Raw genomic sequence first — 19,636 nt, 5'->3', positions numbered from 1 at the left:
TAAGCACATCAATTACGTCAAAATTACGTCATAAAAGGACGTCATGCATATTTTAGATATCAGTTGGGCTCCGCCATCTTATATCCACCTACTTGAATTTTCAAAAATACACTTTGGCGATAAATGATCGCAAAGACAACAGAATGAGACAAAAACGTTCATTTAAACTTTTTGATGACAAAATACAAGGTACGAGGGGCGGTCAATAAGTAATGCCCCTGACCCATTTCCAGTCGTTTGATCTAAATGAAATTTTGTCTGTGTAATGATTCATATCTTTATAGGTTATGTTGCAAAAAACAAAAAACTCTGAACTAATTGTGGTTTTTGATTTACTGGTGTTTGAACTGAGTCAGGTGCGAAATGGACCAGGTGTGAAATGGAACCAGTTGAGTGTCGCGCAATGATCCGGTTTTTGTATTTGAAAGGACGCACACCAAAGAAGATTTTTGATGAAATGAAAGAAACTTATGGTGATGATGCCCATCATATGACCTTGTAAAACGCTGGCATCGTGAATTCAAACATGGCCAGAAGTCTGTGGAAACAGCTCCCAGACCTGGTCGTTCCTCTTGTGCCATTGATGAGGCATCTGTTGGAGGACCAACCTGGGGTGTCCTACAAAAACGGTGTCCAGAGCTGGATCAAACGATGGTAGAAATGCATAACTCTGGGTGGTTCCTATGAAGAGAAAGACTAATAACTGTGCCAAGTTTCATTAATCTCCTGCTATGGAAAATGGGTCAGGGGGATTACTTATTGACCGCCCCTCGTAGTTACAACTTATTAGGGATAATCTTATTATTCTTGATCTGGTCATACAATCCACCATCTTGTTTATTTGTTTATGTTTATTGAAAAGATCTCCATTAGTGAATACATGTACAATTCTGACAATGCGTCACTAATCTTCCTGGAGTCTTAAGACAAACACTTAACATAATGCATTAACAGAACATTGAGACAATTTACACCTTAATTCACAACCTATCCAACCAACCTAAATATACACTTAACGTTATACTTAAAGGAAGACATTACCGCAAAACCTTGTTCTTAAAATAAAAGTAAATGTAGTTGTGAGATCGAGTAGCTGAGAGGTCAGAGGTCAGTATCAAATATTCTAAACATTAATTCTATATACATAGTTGTCAATAAATGTCTTACCACCAGTGCTGCAGAGGTTTGTAAGTTTGTGTCTGTGTATTTAGTCTGTCTTTGATGTGCTTTTTGAACATGGACGGTGTGGCTGATTTGAAGTGTTGTGGTAATGAGTTGTAGGATTTAACACACCTGTAAAGGAAAGTCCTGGTAGCAGCAGAAGTTTTGGGTTTGGGCAATCTTAATCCCCCCCCCCCCCTTGAGCTAGTCGGGTGTTGTGTCGGTGGGTATTTTTGATTGCATGTAGTCTTTTGTAGGTAGCTTCTGGTTTCTTAGCTGTAAGGATTTTGTGGAACATAGTGAGGGTTCGGGTATAAAGTCGTTCGTTTACCTTTGGCCAATTCAGTTTTCTATGTAAGTCATCAGTGTTAGAAGTGTACTTTGCATTAAGTACTAGCCTGGCAGCCTTATTTTGCAATGTCTGTAGTTTATTTAAATGAGATTGGGAACTCGCAGACAGAAGACATGCACAATAATCCATGTGACTCAGAACAAGTGTTTGTGCAACAGTTTTTAACGTGTCACTAGTAAAGAAGTCCCGAGATTTAGCCAGTGCTGCTAGTGCGCGTGCCATTTTAGATGTTACTTTGTCCAGATGTTGAGCCCAGGTTAACTGCTGGTCCATCAACATTCCTAGAAGCTTAGCCTGCTTAACCTCTTCTATCATTTTGTTGCTCATCGAAAGCTGCAAGGCTGGTTTTTGTTTTAGTTTGTAACGACTTCCAATGACCATAGATTTGGTCTTGTCAACATTGAGCACCAGTCTGTTAGCTTGAACCCAGTTATTAATATGGGTAAGTTCAGCTTGAAGAGTGGCTTGTACCTCAGCTATGCTGGGGCCTGCAGCAGATGGAGTTGTATCGTCTGCGTACATTACTACGTCACAGTGTTTTACCACTGCGGGTAAGTCGTTAGTATATACGCAGAACAACAGTGGACCCAAACAGCTACCCTGTGGTACTCCACTATTTATCTCTCTGTAAGTCGAGATATCACCATTTACAAAAACGGCCTGCATCCTGTTTGTCAAATAACTTTGCATCCAGTGTAGGGCAGAATCCACGAAGCCATAACTTTTCAGTTTGGCAAGAAATATTTCATGATTTACTACATCAAACGCGGCACTAAAGTCCAAAAGAACCGTACCTACCAGGTTTCCCTTGTCAATTTCATCGAGCCATTTGTCCGTCATTTCTACCAGTGCACTCGCGGTGGAGTGTTGGCGCTTATAGGCATGCTGGTAGTCGGACATGATGGCGTTGGAGACAAGGTAAGCTTGTATCTGGTTGTTGCATACCTTTTCCAGTAATTTGCTTAGAGCCGGAAGCAAGCTGAATGGACGACTGTTGGGTCCGTTTAATGGAAGTGCCTTGTTTTTTTACAAGAGGTAGTATTTTGGCTCTTTTCCACTCAGTGGGGAATGTGTGTTGTTTAATAGAGCAGTTGAAAATGTGACACACTGGATTTGCTATATGATCGGCCGCTATTCGCAATAGCGTGTTATCAATGTTGTCAAACCCCGTCGATTTACAAGGCGGGAGTGAAGTAAGTAATTCATGTACGTAGTTCTCTGTTAGTTCTTGAAAGGCAAAAGAACATCTTTTTGATGTCATAATGTTTTCATTGATCGGTGCAGTGACGCTGGCTATATCTACAGGACTTCGCGGTGTCAGGTCTTCAACTTTTTTTACAAAGTACTCATTGAAATATTCGGCAATGTCTCTAGGTTTTGTCAGTGTCTTACCGTTTGTCTCGATGAACGTTGCAGTTCGACGTGAGTTTCTACCTAGAATCCCATTAAGTACCTGCCAGAGCTGTTTGCTGTTTCTGTCTCTACAATGTTCGTCAATCAGTTCTCTGTAGTGTGATTTCTTTTTCCTCCTATTTTCTTTGACTACTACGTTTCTCAATCGTTTATAAATTGCGTAGTCCGATGCAAGACCTGAGGCTTGCGCTGCCTTTTTAGCGTCATCCCTCATGTTCATTAGGTCTCTAAGGCCTTCATCGATCCAATGAGCCGGTGACGACCTTACAGATCTCTTACGGATGGGAGCGTGCTTGTCGGCTATTTGTGAGAACAGGGACATGAAACAGCTTAAGGCATCATTTACATCTTCTTCATTATTAACAAGGTGCCAAGGAACAAGAGAGATGTCATGTAGGAAATTTTCTTGACTAAACTTACTGTAGGAGCGTTTGAGTGTGATAATTGGATGTCCCTTTGGTACCTTAGTCTTCCTTGTGGTATGTATCAAGTTGTGGTCTGTATATCCTAACGGAATTGATCTCGTGTTTGTAAATATGTCAGATCTGTTTGTGAAGATAAGATCTATGCAGGTGCTGGTTACATGATCACCATTTGAGTGTGCTACCCTTGTCGGCTGCTTAACTAGTTGGTGCATGTTAAGTGTGGAGGATTCCAACAGAAGTCTGCCACGCAGGGGACAGCTGGTGTCCGACCAGTTAATGTTGTAATCCCCTAATGCCAAGACCTCTTGATTACCATGTGTGACTGTTTCGAACATATGTGTGATTCTGTGTAAGTAGTCTATCGTGGCATTTGGTGGTCTGTAAATACATCCTACCAAGATCGGCTTGACATAGGGAAGATGAATCTTTACCCAAATCACTTCAATTTCCGGTATCTGTAAATCTAATTTACATTTGTATGGAATGTTGTCTTTGACATACAGAGCAACGCCTCCGCCCTTGTTGTTACGGTCCCTTCTCACCAGGGTATAATCTGCTACACTCAGCATTCCGTCATATATTCCATTGTCAAGGTGCGTTTCAGAAATAGCTAAAATATGCAAATTGTTAGAGCACAACAAGTCTGATATTTCGTGCACTTTATTCCGCAGGCTATTTATGTTGATATGGCCGACGTGGAGTCCTTTACTTGCCAGACCGAGGTCTTCAGGGCCGGGGTTGGTGTGGATATCTCCGGACAGTAACAGCACGAACATGGCTAGTAGTGTAGACACATCAGTTGAGGCTCTATTCTGTGTTCTGTGTGTCGATTGTCCTCCACTCAGCTTGATGCTGCTGATCGCCAACATTCCCGACAGTCCGAGCGCTGTGGGCTGCTCAGGTGAGCACTGCCAGCTGTGTGTAATCAGGGCTAGCTTGTCATCTTCATGCGGTGATCGGGAAAATAACGCGTCTTGGGGAGCAGGGCTATTACTACAACTGCCACTAGCAGCGAATAACATCTAGCAAGACTAAAAATTGTCTTAGAAAATGCCATAATGACTCCAGGAAGCTTCATACATAATACTGACTGGTTTGCGTAGACAATATCTCGTTGACCCAATTGACTGGCTGTCAATTTGGCGCCAAATCGCTTATGTGTATACAAGTCTGTGATTTCTACATCAACACATCGTTTGCGCTGGATACAATTTAAGAAAAAAATATATTGCAACTACCTACAAAAGATACAACCTTCTTACTATGTACAAGCTATAAAAAGCGCAATCGGTAAGGCTACTATTTAACAAAAGCTATGCTCGTCGGCAGACACCATCCATGCTTCTGTGCTGCAACAAGTATGCAAGGGGATTTTTATCTGGTTCAATTTTCGCCTTTGATTCAAAATTTGTGTAGGGACCTGGTGAATGTTGAAAACAATATGCCTTGGCCAACTTAGGAAACGTAAAACAAAAGTCAAAACTGAAATAATACTTGCGTTAGGAATAAATTTCACGGAGACGAAGCGGAAGGTGTCTCGCCACGACGGATGACCTCTGACCTTGGATCTTGGATTTTGGCTCGTGGCGTCATCACCTTAGCATATTTCATGCATAATTTAATTATGAAAGATATTCTACATAACATAAGCTTTTATTTATGTAAGAGAATAGCAGTGATATAGCAAATAAATGCGAAGAATACATAGTATAATAAAAAATTACCGATTTTCGTCAAAAGTGCCTGTCAACAAACGGTTGCCATGGCAACAAGAAAAAATGAAAAATATTTCAAATGTTGTGAAATTGTTGCCAACCAAATTTCAGGAAAATTCACTACGTTTGGTGGCTCTAGCGTAAGCCGTTCTGGCGTTATGAGAAATGAAAGCTGGCGCGGCCCTCGAAAGACCCCCCCCCCCCCACAGACGGTACCCGGATATACATGTCAGTTTTTGACGACGCCTCAGGGGAGTCGTCAAGTGGTATATATTGCATTCAGTCTGCAAAAATTCTAGGAATTGCACAGGCATTTTTCCACGGAATGCAGTATGCTGGGTATGCAAGGCCTCCCCCCCCCCCACCCAAATCTGTTCCAGATGTATCTCTGGTATGCAATGGTGGAATGTCGGTCACACTTGCTCCCTGGAGGAATTTGTCCTTTGTAACTAGACAGGGAAACTCTGCACAATGGATCACGATGTCTTGGTTGTTATGTTATGTTATGAAGGATACATTTTCTTTTCTAGAGCTTGTTCAAGCCTGGTTGGGTCAGCTCAGGTCAACTGATAGGAAGCTGGCATCAGGGGGATTGGGTCAGCTCTAGTCAACTGATAGGGATTGCCATATACCATAGGTAGACAGGAAATGTTACATATTAAGGTCGTAATCTTGAATGATGGCAAATGGTAATTATATTCAGAGCCAAATGTAATTTTCATGGCATGTACTAAAGGTAACGTTATATGTAATTTTCATGGCATATACTAAAGGTATATCAAGGTCACACATTGGTAATTTTCATGGCATATACTAAAGGTAATCAAGGGCACACACACACTCTCTCTGTCTCTCACACTCACACACACACACACACACACACACACACGGACACACACACACACACAGACACACACACACAGTGCAAAATACTTTTTTGGTTACACGCAAAATTGCAAGTACAAGGACATGTATGGATGGTGGGCATAAGCCAGCCATGCACCCAACAACATCCTGCCAGCATATGATATAATCTTGTACAGATACTGAGAAATGTTTCAAAAATACAATCATGCAGACACAATGACACAGGCAGTGCTGAAAATCCTTTGCACGTGGCATCATGGGGATGGTTGACAGGGAATGCCTACTTGGAATTGGAAAGTCATGTTTCGACGGGCATGTATGGAATGTTAGCCTGGCATGTTCCCAGGCATGTATGGAATGTTAGCCTGGCATGTTCCCAGGCATGTATGGAATGTTAGCCTGGCATGTTCCCAGGCATGTATGGAATGTTAGCCTGACATGTTCACAGGCATGTATGGTATGTTAGCCGTGCCTCCCTTGAGAACATTTGCGGGTAAAGCCCCGGTCACAAGAATCGTACGACGTCCTTGCGATGGCATATTCCGCACATCGCAAGATGATCGCCGTGAATCGCAGCCAAATCGTAATCAAAATCAGCCATCGCAGTGCATCGGATGATGTTCAAAATTTTTCCAGCGTCGTACGATTTTTCACTAGTGTTTCTTCTGAATAGCCGCCTGACCGCTTTTGTGCTTCTTTAACCAACCAAATGTGGACCTAGCTGTTGAATACTTTCCTATGATGTCTTTTACTGAAAAAAAAATAAATCAAAAGAAACCATAACAACATGAGTCTTACAAACATAGGTTCAAATCAAGTACAAGCATGGTTATATCGGCCTTCTTGCTGGCTCTACTAGTCAGGCTTTTTCGAAATTCATATTTTCCTTTTTTGTGATGATATGCTATCAAGACAAAATGTCATCAGACAAAAATCATATCATAAACATTATATCATAAGCCCGCCTTTCTGTTCGAGTTTTCCCCATGGTTACGATTATGATAAAACCCGAGACAGGCGAGACATGAGATCTGAACTAATTATGAACCCACGTGTATGTAGCCATCAAACAAATGTATGCATCACCTGTGTGTGATACTGTATCTGCCACGTGGAAAATATTGCCTCGAAGGCAGGCTCTTCTACGGGCTCTTGTTCTCGGGTTGCTACAGCGAACAGTTGCAACTGATATAGTGTCCTTTTTCTTCAACATCGACGATATCAGGGGAAACTAGAACCATGACCACATGCTAAAAATTTATGAATCTTTAACTTTATCAGTAGAATAAATGGCCGTAATGAAATCTGATATGGGGCAATAAAAATCGTACGACGATGGAGAAATTTTGAACATATTCAAAACCTATTTCAGCTCTATTTTCGTCAAAGGAGGCTCCCCGATTTACTATGATTCACCTGCGATTGACTCAGGTACGCTCTAATGACCTCATCGTACGATGCATTACGATTCTTGTGACCACGGCTTCATATATTTAAACCATTGCTTCCGATTCTTCCCCGACTTACGACGTACTGTGCTTTTACCGCTCATAAAACCTCCATCGCAGTCAATCGTACGATTCTTGTGACCGGGGCTTAAAGGAGGTTAGAATCGGGGATTGTCCAGTCATGGTGTGGAGGGAGAGAGCTGTAGTCCATATTGTGAAGAAGATAATTCTTTAAACTGTAAATGCAGAAATGTTCGCGGGGGTAGGTTTATGTTACAGGTGGGCTAGGTGCCAGGGTTAGTGCGACAGGGAAGTTCCAGTCTATGCACGCGCAGCTACCTGCCAAACCCGTTCCAATGCTATTTCCACATTTTGCACTGGTCAAAAAACCCTACAACAGCCACCGACGTCATGGCAATGTATGTTTTCCATTGCCAATCTTGTTTGTTTATAGTCCTTTTTAAGCCTATTTTAGAATCAAACTTTATTGTGGCATAACAGTCCACAGGTTACAGGTCCTGGTCGGTAGACGTCGTAACGATGTATCGTGTAAGTGCGCGACGTGTTGTCAGTCTGCTTCTTATTCTCCTATTTCTCTACTTACTTAATAATATCTACAGATCTTATCTACAGATCTGGTCAGTCTCTCCAAGCAACAAGCAGCCTGGCTTCTTCCACGTTGAAAAGGATGAAATTTGGCGACTGAAATTCTATGGAACAGCTAACCAGGATGTTGACGACGTGGCCAAATGGCCAGGAGTGGGCAAGCTTGGCGAGAAGGGGTTATGCCCACCGGGAAGTTTTAGACTTGCCACAATGGAAACGTGTATGCCATGGCTTGGGTGCGAGGAGATATCTGAGGAAGTGACCGTAGAGAACATTCTCGCAAGTGGGGGGACGAAGAAGGTAACTGTACCGTTACATCTCTAGTTCTTAATTTATGAGCTTGGCACATGATCACTGGTAAGACCTGTCGGATGTTTGAAAGTTTGACGTAGTATACTGTAAATTCATTTATCAAGTTCGCGGGGATTTAATTTCGCGGCAGCGGGAAAAATGACAATTCGCGGTGGTTTTAAGTTCGCGGTAGCACAATGCACTGTAGTCTCTTACTGCCATGAAAATATGTCCACAGTGGTTTTAGGTTCGCGGTGAAGCGGCCATCGCGAAAACTGCGAACATTAAACCACCGCGAAAGTGTCTGCATTTACAGTATGTAGATGCGCGGCAAGAATATAGCCCTAAGCCCCGGTCACAAGAATCGTACGATTGACTGCGATGGAGGTTTTATGCGCGGCATAAGCGCAGTACGTCGTAAGTCGGGGAAGAATCGGAAGCAATGGTTTAAATATATGAAGCCGTGGTCACAAGGATCGTAGTGCATCGTACGATGAGGTCATAAGAGCGTACCTGCGTCAATCGCAGGTAAATCATAGTAAATCGGGGATCCTCCTATGACGAAAATAGAGCTGAAATGGATTTTGAACATGTTCAAAATTTCGCTATCGTCGTAAGATTTTATTTGCCTCCAAAGCAGACTTCATTACGGCAATTTTTGTCTACTGATGAGGCTTTAGATTTATGAATTGTTAGCATGTTGTGATGGTTTCAGTTTTCCTTGATATTGTCGATATCGACGAAAAGGGAAAATATATCAGTCGCAACTGCCACAGTCGCAACCAGAGAACAGCGCGCCCCGCACAGGTGATGCAGACAATATTTGTTTGATCGTTTCATGCACGTGAGTTTATAATTAGATCAAATCTCAGCTCTCGTCGGTCTTGGGTCAGTTTACCATAATCGTAAAAACCATGGGGACAACTCAAACATAAAGGCAGGCTCTATGAGTCGGAAATATATATGATATAATGCTTATGATATGATTTTTGTATGATGGCATCTTTTTGTTGATAGCATATCATGATACGATCTTCGAAAGAGCCTGACACGTATAGCCGGCAAGCAGGCCGAGATAACCATACCAGTACTCACGCTTGATTTGTTTGAACTTTTGCTTGTAATACTCTTGTTGTCATGGTCTTTTTAAATTCATTTTTACTGTTAAAGATATTATAGGAAGGTATTCAGCAGCTATGTCCACATTTTGTTGGTTAACCCTCATCCGACCGTTACATTTTTACGACGAATCTGACCGTATGGGGTCATTTTTGACCCCATTTTGTTTTGCTCATAGACATATTTCTGCTCGCTTATTTTGTCATTTCCATGTATTTACTGTTTTTAACCAATCTATGAAAAATATTTTGACAAGTTTTGGTGTCAGTAGTTATTACTCATTATCATAATTTATGCAGAAAATGAGGAGAAACCACATTTGCTCTGAAAATCTACCGTACTCAACTTACTTAAACAATGTTTTGTCTTATCGACTTCTAAACAAAAGTTTTGATGCTGCAATAATACTTATAGCATAATAATGCTATTTAACAAGAAAAAATACAATATTTGTAAAAACTAACGAATTTATTACTTAATTATGCACCATATTCCCCCATCTAAGCACATACATAAAATAACTCTTGTCTATTTTCCCGCAAAAATCTTTCTTGTAGGTTCCTTCTGCACATTCTGTCCATATATTGTTTCTGAATTAATTAGAAACATTTTCACTTTCATTAGCGAAGGCAATTAGTGCGTATTATCATAATTTATGCAGAATGTCGAAAAACTGTGTTTTACACTAAAATATTAAATTTCTTTCAAAATATTCGGTGTTTAATCATCTAAGCAACTATAACTTATTGCTGTAATAGCAATGATGAGGAATGCCTGTTATTTTATTGAAATGTCTTGATATTCATGTAATTAATGATTCATAATTGGCTGGGGTCATTTTTGACCCCACCGAACCAGACACAAACTTTCAAGTATAGCTTATACAATAATTGACAAAACTCGGTGAAAAATTGGTAGATGCTGTATGACATGTATACAAACAAATTCATGGAAGGAAATTTTTCTCCGATGAAAAATGTTGCTATGGCAGATAAAAATATACGCCTGGGGTCAAAAATGACCCCATACGGTCGGATGAGGGTTAAAGAAGCACAAAAACGGTCAGACGGCTATACAGAAGAGACACAAGTGAAAAATCGTACGACGCTGGAAAAATTTTGAACATCATCCGATGCTCTGCGATGGCTAATTTTGATTACGATTTAGCTGCGATCCACTGTGATTATCGTGCGATAGGCGTAATATGCCATCGCAAGGACGTCGTACGATTCTTGTGACCGGGGCTTTAGTGACAATGTAGTACAGCGTACGATTCACCTACGGCAGCATACCATATATATCCAAGGTAAATTGCAGGTAAACTCAACTATCGCCCAGGGCCGTGCCATATTCAAACTTTTTTTGTGTGTGTAGGACCTATCAGTTTACCTATCTTCATGTTGTATATCATATACTTCATCTTCTGAGTCTTGGGAGATTTTGTCCTGATCGTCTTATATCCCTTCGCTGGGGAAAGGCTTCGTTATACACTCGTTCTCATTGATATGTAAAAAAATGGCAATCGTTTGCTCGAAAAATAGATCGGCTTATTTTTCAGTATAAAATACCTCATTCCTCTTTTAACCATAGCCAAAAAATGGCAACTTATTATTTTCTTACCCATTGGTAATTACAGGGCTGGTAACAAACGTTACAACCCAGACATACGAGGGGTGATCGGAAAGTTCTCGGCCTCACCCAGAAATAATAAGCACAACTCAAATTTTGAGGCACAACTTCATAGTATGGAGCCTATTATCAAAATCCGCCAAATCTAAAATCACTGCAGTCATTAATTTACAGGCATTCATTTCTTGCAAATTAGAAGGTAAGTGGCGAGAAAAAAGTGGTGTGAATTGTGATCAGACATGTGTGGGTCGAGTTCCCCATGCCGTAAATGAACAAAAGACATTCTCAAAATGTTTGCTCTGACGAAAGTGTCTGATAGACATCGAAACGTAAGCAATGTTAGTAGTAGGAATAATGTAAACATAATTCTCCATATCCAACATATTTTCCATTTTCCATCCTCTTAAGTTATTTGTCAAGATTGTAAACACATGTAAGCCACAGGAGATATACAAATCTCTTGTGCCAATTAATGCATGTCATAGTCACTCTACTAGGCAGTCATTGCATGACTATAGGTTACCGAAAGCAAGGAACAACAGATCAGTTAAAATGTGGAATCTGCTACCCGGAGATTTCTAGATTGTCTCAGATACACGGTTGTTAAAGAAGATGATAGACAATTTCTATGGATCATAATGATTTTATTGTACATGTATATAACCCTCTGACCTCATGACTTCTTGACTATGTACCTATATGTATTTGTATCTGTATTGAGTGTATGATATCTGTCCATCTACTTGTATATACTGTGTGTGTTTTTAATGAGCCCTGGAAGATTAGCTAGATGAGCTAAAGGGTAACACATAATAAACTCAATAAACTCAATTTTCATTTTGTAGGTTTACAACGCTACCTGGAAAGGCCACACCGTGGCGTACAATAACCTGAGTAAACCTCATCACCGCAAGTTCTTCCTCCGTAATGTAGAGATGCTGCGGAAGATGCAGCCGACTTCTCATGTGGTGCAACTGGTGGGCTCGTGCAACCTGACTTTCCTTACAGAGTATTACAGACTTGGATCTGCACTCAACATTCAGGCCATCTTAGATGGCAAGTCAAGCGATGTTCGGACAAGATTTAACGTGGCTATAAGTTACATAGAGGCGATACATTTCCTCCACAATAGTCCAGTTGGTACACGAGTCATGTGTGACGCGTACAAACTCAAGCATTTTCTATCCCAGTTTCTCGTCACAGATGATCTTAGACTTGTCTTAAACGATTTGGATGATATTCCAGAAGTAAATCCGGAAGAAAATCGTTTTGTTAAGTGTGCGAGAAGAAACCTTCATTCCAATTTTGATGCACCTGAACAGCGTGAAAATAAGTTATTTAATCAATCAAAAATCATGCCTCCCTATGATGAAAAATCTGACATTTGGAGAATACCACCTGTTGTCGATTATTTACTAGGAAATGTAAATGGAAGTGATGTTGTCAGATCACACTTGATTGAAGTGCACCAGCGGTGTCAAAACATGGACCCCAAGCAACGACCGAGTGCCGAGGTAGTATTGAAGGAGTACAATAGGATTAGAAATATGCTTTTTCGAATAAAGGCCAAATGAAAAGCTCCAGATTTTCGATACACATCTTGGTCACGGAGAATGGCCTAGTCTCGATCTCGCGAGAGAACACGAGACTAGGCCAGGCTTGAGCAAGTCATCTGCCCCCTCCCCCTGCCTAGCGCCTCCTTACAGAGAAGGGGTAGGTAGGACGTAGGGAACTCTCAACCCTCATTGCGGTTCAGCTTTACTCCCTCCAGTTGGATGTGGATTGCCAACTTAATCTTTCTGTAGGCAGATGACTTAGTCTCGTATTCTCTCGCGAGATCGAGACTAGGGTATTCTCCGTGACCAAGATGTGCTGACAGAAATCAAAATTTTGGAGGTACGTACTCTACCTTTATTACAGTCACTGTTGGAAGAAAATTGATAATACTGGATACACATACGTGACTGATGAACCTCTTCAACAAGTAAAAAGCGTAATCATGGGAGGTGGCGGGGTAGGGTAGTGAATATTTCCTGAAAGAAGTGCGTAGACTGTTTTATTTGAAGCTGAAAGATCGAGGAGTAATGAAGGAGGCCATTTACATCAGGGGGCACCAACCTTCTCTCAACAGACCTTCTCTCTGACCACGCATTGTACATACCATCTTATCGATTTAACCTATCTGTATTGTATTGTCGTTGATTTTAAGAATACAAATCTCGTCATCAGTGCGTTTTAATGTAAAGCTGTAATGTTCCTAAGCCAATAGATTTTAACCGTTAAAATATGCAATTCAGCCTGTGGCTGCGATATACTTTTTGCCTGATCACGTTGATCAAATAAAACATATTCATTCATTCATTCATTCATTCATTCATTCATTCATTCATTCATTCATTCATTCATTCATTCATTCATTCATTCATTCATTCATTCATTCAACAGGGACGGGGGCGATATTGACTTTCAACAACCTTTGACTCAGTGCTGACGTCATGCATACGATAGGCCACGTGTCTAGAGCCATTCGGGTGGAGAGTTGGAGAAATTCCGATTAGCTGTTTATTCACTGTTTCTCGAATTTTTTCAGAAATAATTGGGTCGGTTGGTCGAATTCTTTTTTTTTCAAAAAGTCGGGGGTAGGAGAGATCGGACAGGAAAACCTAAACTTCCAACATTTAGGGGGTTCCTGGCAGCAAAGTCCAAAGTTGGAAGAAAAATCATAAACGTACCGTCTAAAAAAGGCACGTACTGTCGTACAGCTGCTGGAATTTGAAGTCCATCGTTAATTTTGAGAGAGGAGAGGCAGTGAAATTTTGTCAACACGAGGTGTGGCCAATTTTTTTTTTCAAATCGGAAAAAAAGGGTCAGGAAATCCGAGAAACAATAAATAAAATCGGTGTGGCCTATTGAAAGGTCACTATCTTACGTACTGACGCATTCGTGCACAGTGAAAGGAATTATTCGGTGACCACATAAAGAAATCGCATGTTGAAGTCAGCCATGTATGAAGTTAGCCCTTGGCAATATCTAAAAAATCTAATGAATAGAGCTAAAAAAATAAAATATGCAACTGGCTAGTGTAATCACATCTGTAAAGGAGTTTTTTTTGTCTGTTTTATCATGCTGCTGCTTCAACACTTATCATTCAAGATCTTCTTCTACAGATTGTTATGATATTTGGTATGTGCTCAGACATTGACATCCGGCAAAAAATTGCGATTTCGTCTCCTTATCTGCTTTGCTTTGGACTTTACTTTTGAACCCGTTTTCATATTTTGTCCTCAACATGCTTTGGCGACTATAGTCTTCATTTTTTTTGTTGGTGGATAACTTATGATGCCAGAAAACATGGTAATGCTTCAATCCGTCTAAACTACCTACCAGCTTGTTCTTGAACTGCAGTGGCGTTTTTGCTAACATCTTTCAAGGAGGATAACTCAAGATCAACGAGAATTATTTTTATGATTTGGGGCGGTTTGAACATACACAGTGAAATACAACTCATGCAAATCAGTAATAACATTACATATTAGTAGTGGGGTCTCTCCATCATAGCAGTGTTTGCTATGTATACTTTTTCATTAAGCCCTTGGCCTTGATTTGTGGGGAAATGAATGTAGGGGACAGATTCGGCCGGAAAAGGATGGATTTTCATGATTTTGGACATAGATCCGGAATGCCATTCCAACATTGCCCCCACACTAGAATTCCATCAATCATCTGACTGTCCCTATTTTCTATTCTAAATACCTCTATTCCCAAAGAGAGTCCATGACCCACTTTCTACCGGAAGCTGGAATTCCAGAAGCTCTGCCAACATTGGCTGCCTAACTGGAATTCCAAAGATTCCTATGGACTACCATTCCTGTGGACACATGCCTGTACAATTCCTAGAATTTTTGCATACTGAACACAGTAATACACCGTTTGTCTCGTCCCTAAGGCGTCACCAAAAACTTTTTTACCTTTACCTTTTTTACCTACCTTACATTCTTCTTTTTTCTTAGGATTGCAGGTGCATTTCTCTACGCTGTCCCCAAGCTTGGCTTTGAGAGCTGCATGAAGTTCTTTCGCGGCTCGCAAGGTGACGTTCGTGAGACCATCCCGGGTGGCTAACAGCGCTAACCCCACCCGTAGCCAGTTCTTGTAGCCCTCGTTGTTGCGCCGGTCTTGTAAGGACATGCTGGCCACAGATGGTCATGCGTCATCTGTCATTAATATAACAGAACATATTATTTATCTGCGACCCCTGTAGGAAATAGCAGTTCGTGCAAGAGGTGGGGGCCGATTTTCTTCTTGAATCGATCCGAAATAAACGGACCTGAAAAAATCAGTGGACCAGATTTTGGACCAATTTAAAAAATGAACACATCATACAGGCAAGCTTTCGCGCGGAATCGACATCAAAAGAAAACAGAGCAATTAGAGTAGATTTCATGTCAACCAAGTTTCGACAGTCAAACGTACAGAGGTAGTCAGCCTTGTTTATATAAAGATAGAAAGTTAAAACGCCAGTGGGAGTTGGATGTTGGGGGGGTAGGGGGGGCCTCCCCCAGAAAATTTATAAGAAATAGAGGCTCTCTGGTGCATTTTAGAGCCATATCTGAGCAAATTTGAGAAGCAAACTAACGCTAACTTTTTGTCATGTCTGTGGCTGTCTAGTTCACTTCAGGGACATCTTTTACTATTTTCAGCAACTACAACTGAGGACAAACCTAACGAAGGATAGTTCCTTTTAAGAGAACGAACCAGGAAACTTTAGCCCATTCTCACATATTTCATAGAAATTGCTCTAATCTCAAACATATTCCATTCTTGTAAATTGCTTACTATATAAATTGAGGCGTCGAAGCGCCCCACTTTGTGATCCAAAGCTATATAAATTCCCCATAGACAAAAACAATGTTCTGTTTTATGCAACCACTGATACTTTCCTCGATGAACGAACTGTAGGACAGTTTCACTTCAGGTTAATAATTAATGCCGCCCATATCAATATGAGAGAGACACGCAAACAACGAGAATGGACCAATTTGAACCGCACAAGCTGCCTTTGTCATAGGGATGTTTTTGTCACAAACTGTCTATGTTGTCAAGCGCTAATAGAAGATAATAGAAAGTGTAGGAAAGACATTTCCTGAACCGCTATCAACTAGTTTTCACTTCCGCTGGGCGGTCCCACAAATAGCCTATGTGCCATCAAAGGTCATCAATCGCTTCTGGATATCGCATACAAATTTCAATGTCGGTGGCTAATTGCTCTGTCGAAAAAGGTTTGCGCCGAAAATTCGAATGCCAGATTCGGACATCGGAATATTGCCGTTGTTGTATTTCTTGTTCGTGGACACCACATTTTTTGAACTTGTAGTGCATTCCTCATTGAAATATATGTTGTCTTGGGTAAAATACAAGTAAAAAGTAAAATACAACACGATGTGTTACTAACTATGTACGCACACACACGAGACAGTTTGTATATAGCAAAAGCAGTTTACGTGATTCATATTCGTCTACTTGCAGAAAACTTCCGGCCAGACAAATACAATACTATCAAAGACGCCCCCCCCCCCCCACACACACACAGACACAAACACACAGAGGCTCACAGACACACACACACACACACACACACACCGGCAAACACAAACACAAAAAGATACACATAAACCCAGACACATACACATAAACCCAGACACACACACACACAGACACACACACACACACACAAACACACATACACACACACACACCAAGGAGCTTTTATGATAAAAGCTCCTTGCACACACACACACACACACACAGAAATACACACACACAAACACACACATACAAACAAACACACACACACAAACACACACACACATACATCACGACTAAAATATCCATAACGTAACCGTTACACAGTCGAACCGCAGAGCTCTATGCGCATCCGTTCTGCGCAGCCTTCTCTGGACAGGTCATAAGCCAGAACGCAGTTTGTCCTGGTTTGACCCCGCTGCATGCGTATAAACAACTGTCTGTTGTGCAACAAAAAGACCTCAAACGTACATAATGTTTATACTTTTTCACATCTACAGGATTTGCCCAGCACAGCCATGTGGATATTTATTGCATTGCAAAAGTTCAGCCAACGTTGTGGCCCCCGAAACAAAGCAATTTTCGGTCTGTGTATTTGTGATTATCTTTTCTCCAGTTGGCCGGGACACAATCAGTTTTGTCCACAGTCGGACAGTCCAGTTCCTCACCTTTACATTGATACCAAACTTGAAGGGTAAATTTTAGGAGAAACGGTTTTGCCCCTCAAAAAACTACAGCCATGTCAAATTCCCCGGCGTCTTTTTTCGAATGAGAAACCGCACACACTGATCTTTCACTATGCTTTACAAAACTCAGCCATGATGTTTTGACATCATTACGCTTGCACATGAATCCTACTTATTCTGGCTTCTGGATAATGTTAGTTTTATTTTGGTGGGCTTCCCGAAATCTATTTGCGACGGCAAGACTTGAGCCGTTAGTTATATCAACTTTTCCAAATGCTGGTTGAACTTGCAACATTAGGCCTGACCCCCGCGGCACGAACATGGAACGTACCGGCTGGGTTCCACCGTTCGAACCCAGGTTCGGACCAGGAGTTCGAAACAGATTGACTCAAAATATGATGAATCTTAAAAACTCTTACTTTGTACTAAAACTCTGTGTCTATGTGCGTTTGATTATCATCATGCCACTTATTATATTGCATGTGACAGCCGCACCCATTCAGATTCTTGTACCAAGAAATGAGGTCTGTGACACAATGCGAAATGTATAAAAATTGGGTCCGTCCGCAGGGTAGTGTGCTTTGGTAGCTACAACCAGACTGAAACTTCACCACTGTGATTTGCGCATGTTCGCAGTTAATTTGGGGGCAAAACCGTTTCTCCTAAAATTTACCCTTCAAGTTTGGTATCAATGTAAAGGTGAGGAACTGGACTGTCCGACTGTGGACAAAACTGATTGTGTCCCGGCCAACTGGAGAAAAGATAATCACAAATACACAGACCAAAAATTGCTTTTTTTTGAGGGGCCACAACGTTGGCTGATCTTTTGCAATGCAATAAATATCCACTTGGCTGTGCTGGGCAAATCATGTAGATACGTAAAAGTAGAGTCCATTCCAAGACACCATAAGGGTTTTTAGGCGATATTTATAATTAGTCTGAATTATTTTGAATAAAAGAATATCTGAGCCACAATAATTAAATCATTTTCAAAAAATTGACTAAGAAAATACTCATTTATTTGAATTTCTTTGAATATTTTAGAAACATTTTGAAAGTAACTGTACAAAAATATCTTTATTTAGAATAATTGTGAAACCTCTCTGTGATTATTTCACATTTACAAATATTTACAAAAAATGGTAAACCTGGCCAAATGATAAAATTAGTTTATTGCCCCCATAAAAGTAAGCCCTATTGTTGCATCTGTATATTTTTAGATTTCACTGCTGGGCACTGGTGGGTCCTTTGTGGTGGGCCATTGTTGCATGGCACCCAACTATACTTTGCAAGGATGTGTGAATTGCTATCTTCCCAGCCCACTGAACCATTTACAAAAAATGGTAGAAAATGGTAAATAATGGTAGAATGCTGTTATTATTATTTAGAAACAATTAGAAGTATCCAATTCCACACCATGAATATTTCCAAAGTTTTACAGGACCAGGGAAATATTTATAAAGTTGAAACAGTGTTAAAAATATTTCTGAAGTATCAAATGTCCTAGACATATAATTACAAAACTTTAAAATCAATTCTAAACAATGGCAACAAACATCCGCACGGTGTCTTGGAATGGACTCTATAAACATTATATATATATCTAAGGTGTCTTTGTTGCAAAATAAGCTGTTGTTTACACCCATGCAGCGGGGTCAGTCCGTGACCCGGCGTAAGCCGTATTTCAGAGAATAACGCGTTCTACGGTGACCTGCGGTTCGACTGTACATTTCACTTGCTTCTACACCTTTTGAAATGATCATCAAACGTCCTGAGGTACAAGTAAAACGCTCATGAAAAGGCAAACATAGTGATTATGTAGGCATCTTAATTTCTAATTCTACTGTAATTAATACTGCACGTAAAATCCCTGCCCCAGTGGGACTTTGAGATCAAAACTATCAGCGGTGTGAAATTCCTTTAAGTTACTTCCGGGTTCAGCGAAACAACGTGTCATTGTTCCCATACTCACCGCTCATGTGCATGTTTTGGGCCTCAAAAACGCCAACATCGCGACATAGTCCCTCCAACTAGCTGTTTCTTTCAAAACCTGATGGATGTGAATGAGATGAAGACTGTTGTTCGGCTTTTAGCACTCTTGTCGGTTTCTGTGACCGAGAATGTGTAGCAGGTATCGATTGTGCATGCTGGGATAGGGGTCAGAGGTGACATGTTTTGTTGACAGTTTGCAGCATTCTCGCTAGATGTCGCTCCTGAGTTATCATCAGGAACTGCAGCTTTCTAATACCAAATGAGTGTTTCTTTTAGGAGAAAGTAAAATTGCCACTTATTTCTTTATAATTTGTAAATTTTTTATTGTATTTAGTATTCATTGTGCGCATAA

At 40.8% G+C, this 19,636-nt stretch overlaps 1 protein-coding gene across 1 annotated transcript in view; it reads right to left on the bottom strand.

Annotated features, from left to right (window-relative positions):
- LOC118428243 (uncharacterized protein CXorf38 homolog) overlaps nt 1–19,437 on the bottom strand; it is a 21,098-nt gene extending 1,661 nt beyond the window's left edge. Inside the window, exons 1-2 of the mRNA XM_035838250.1 lie at nt 19,265–19,437; nt 15,014–15,237 (exon numbers count right to left, since the gene is read on the bottom strand). Of these exons, the coding sequence (XP_035694143.1) occupies nt 15,014–15,211 (198 nt within the window). The 5' untranslated portion in view covers nt 15,212–15,237; nt 19,265–19,437. The remainder of the gene's footprint in view (nt 1–15,013; nt 15,238–19,264) is intronic.
- Nucleotides 19,438–19,636: the final 199 nt, after the last annotated feature.

This window comes from Branchiostoma floridae, chromosome 12, assembly GCF_000003815.2.
Source record: "Branchiostoma floridae strain S238N-H82 chromosome 12, Bfl_VNyyK, whole genome shotgun sequence".
Taxonomy (NCBI): Eukaryota; Metazoa; Chordata; class Leptocardii; order Amphioxiformes; family Branchiostomatidae; genus Branchiostoma; species Branchiostoma floridae.
The sequence above is the reverse complement of the archived record's forward strand: the minus strand, read 5'-3'. Positions and strand labels throughout refer to the sequence as shown.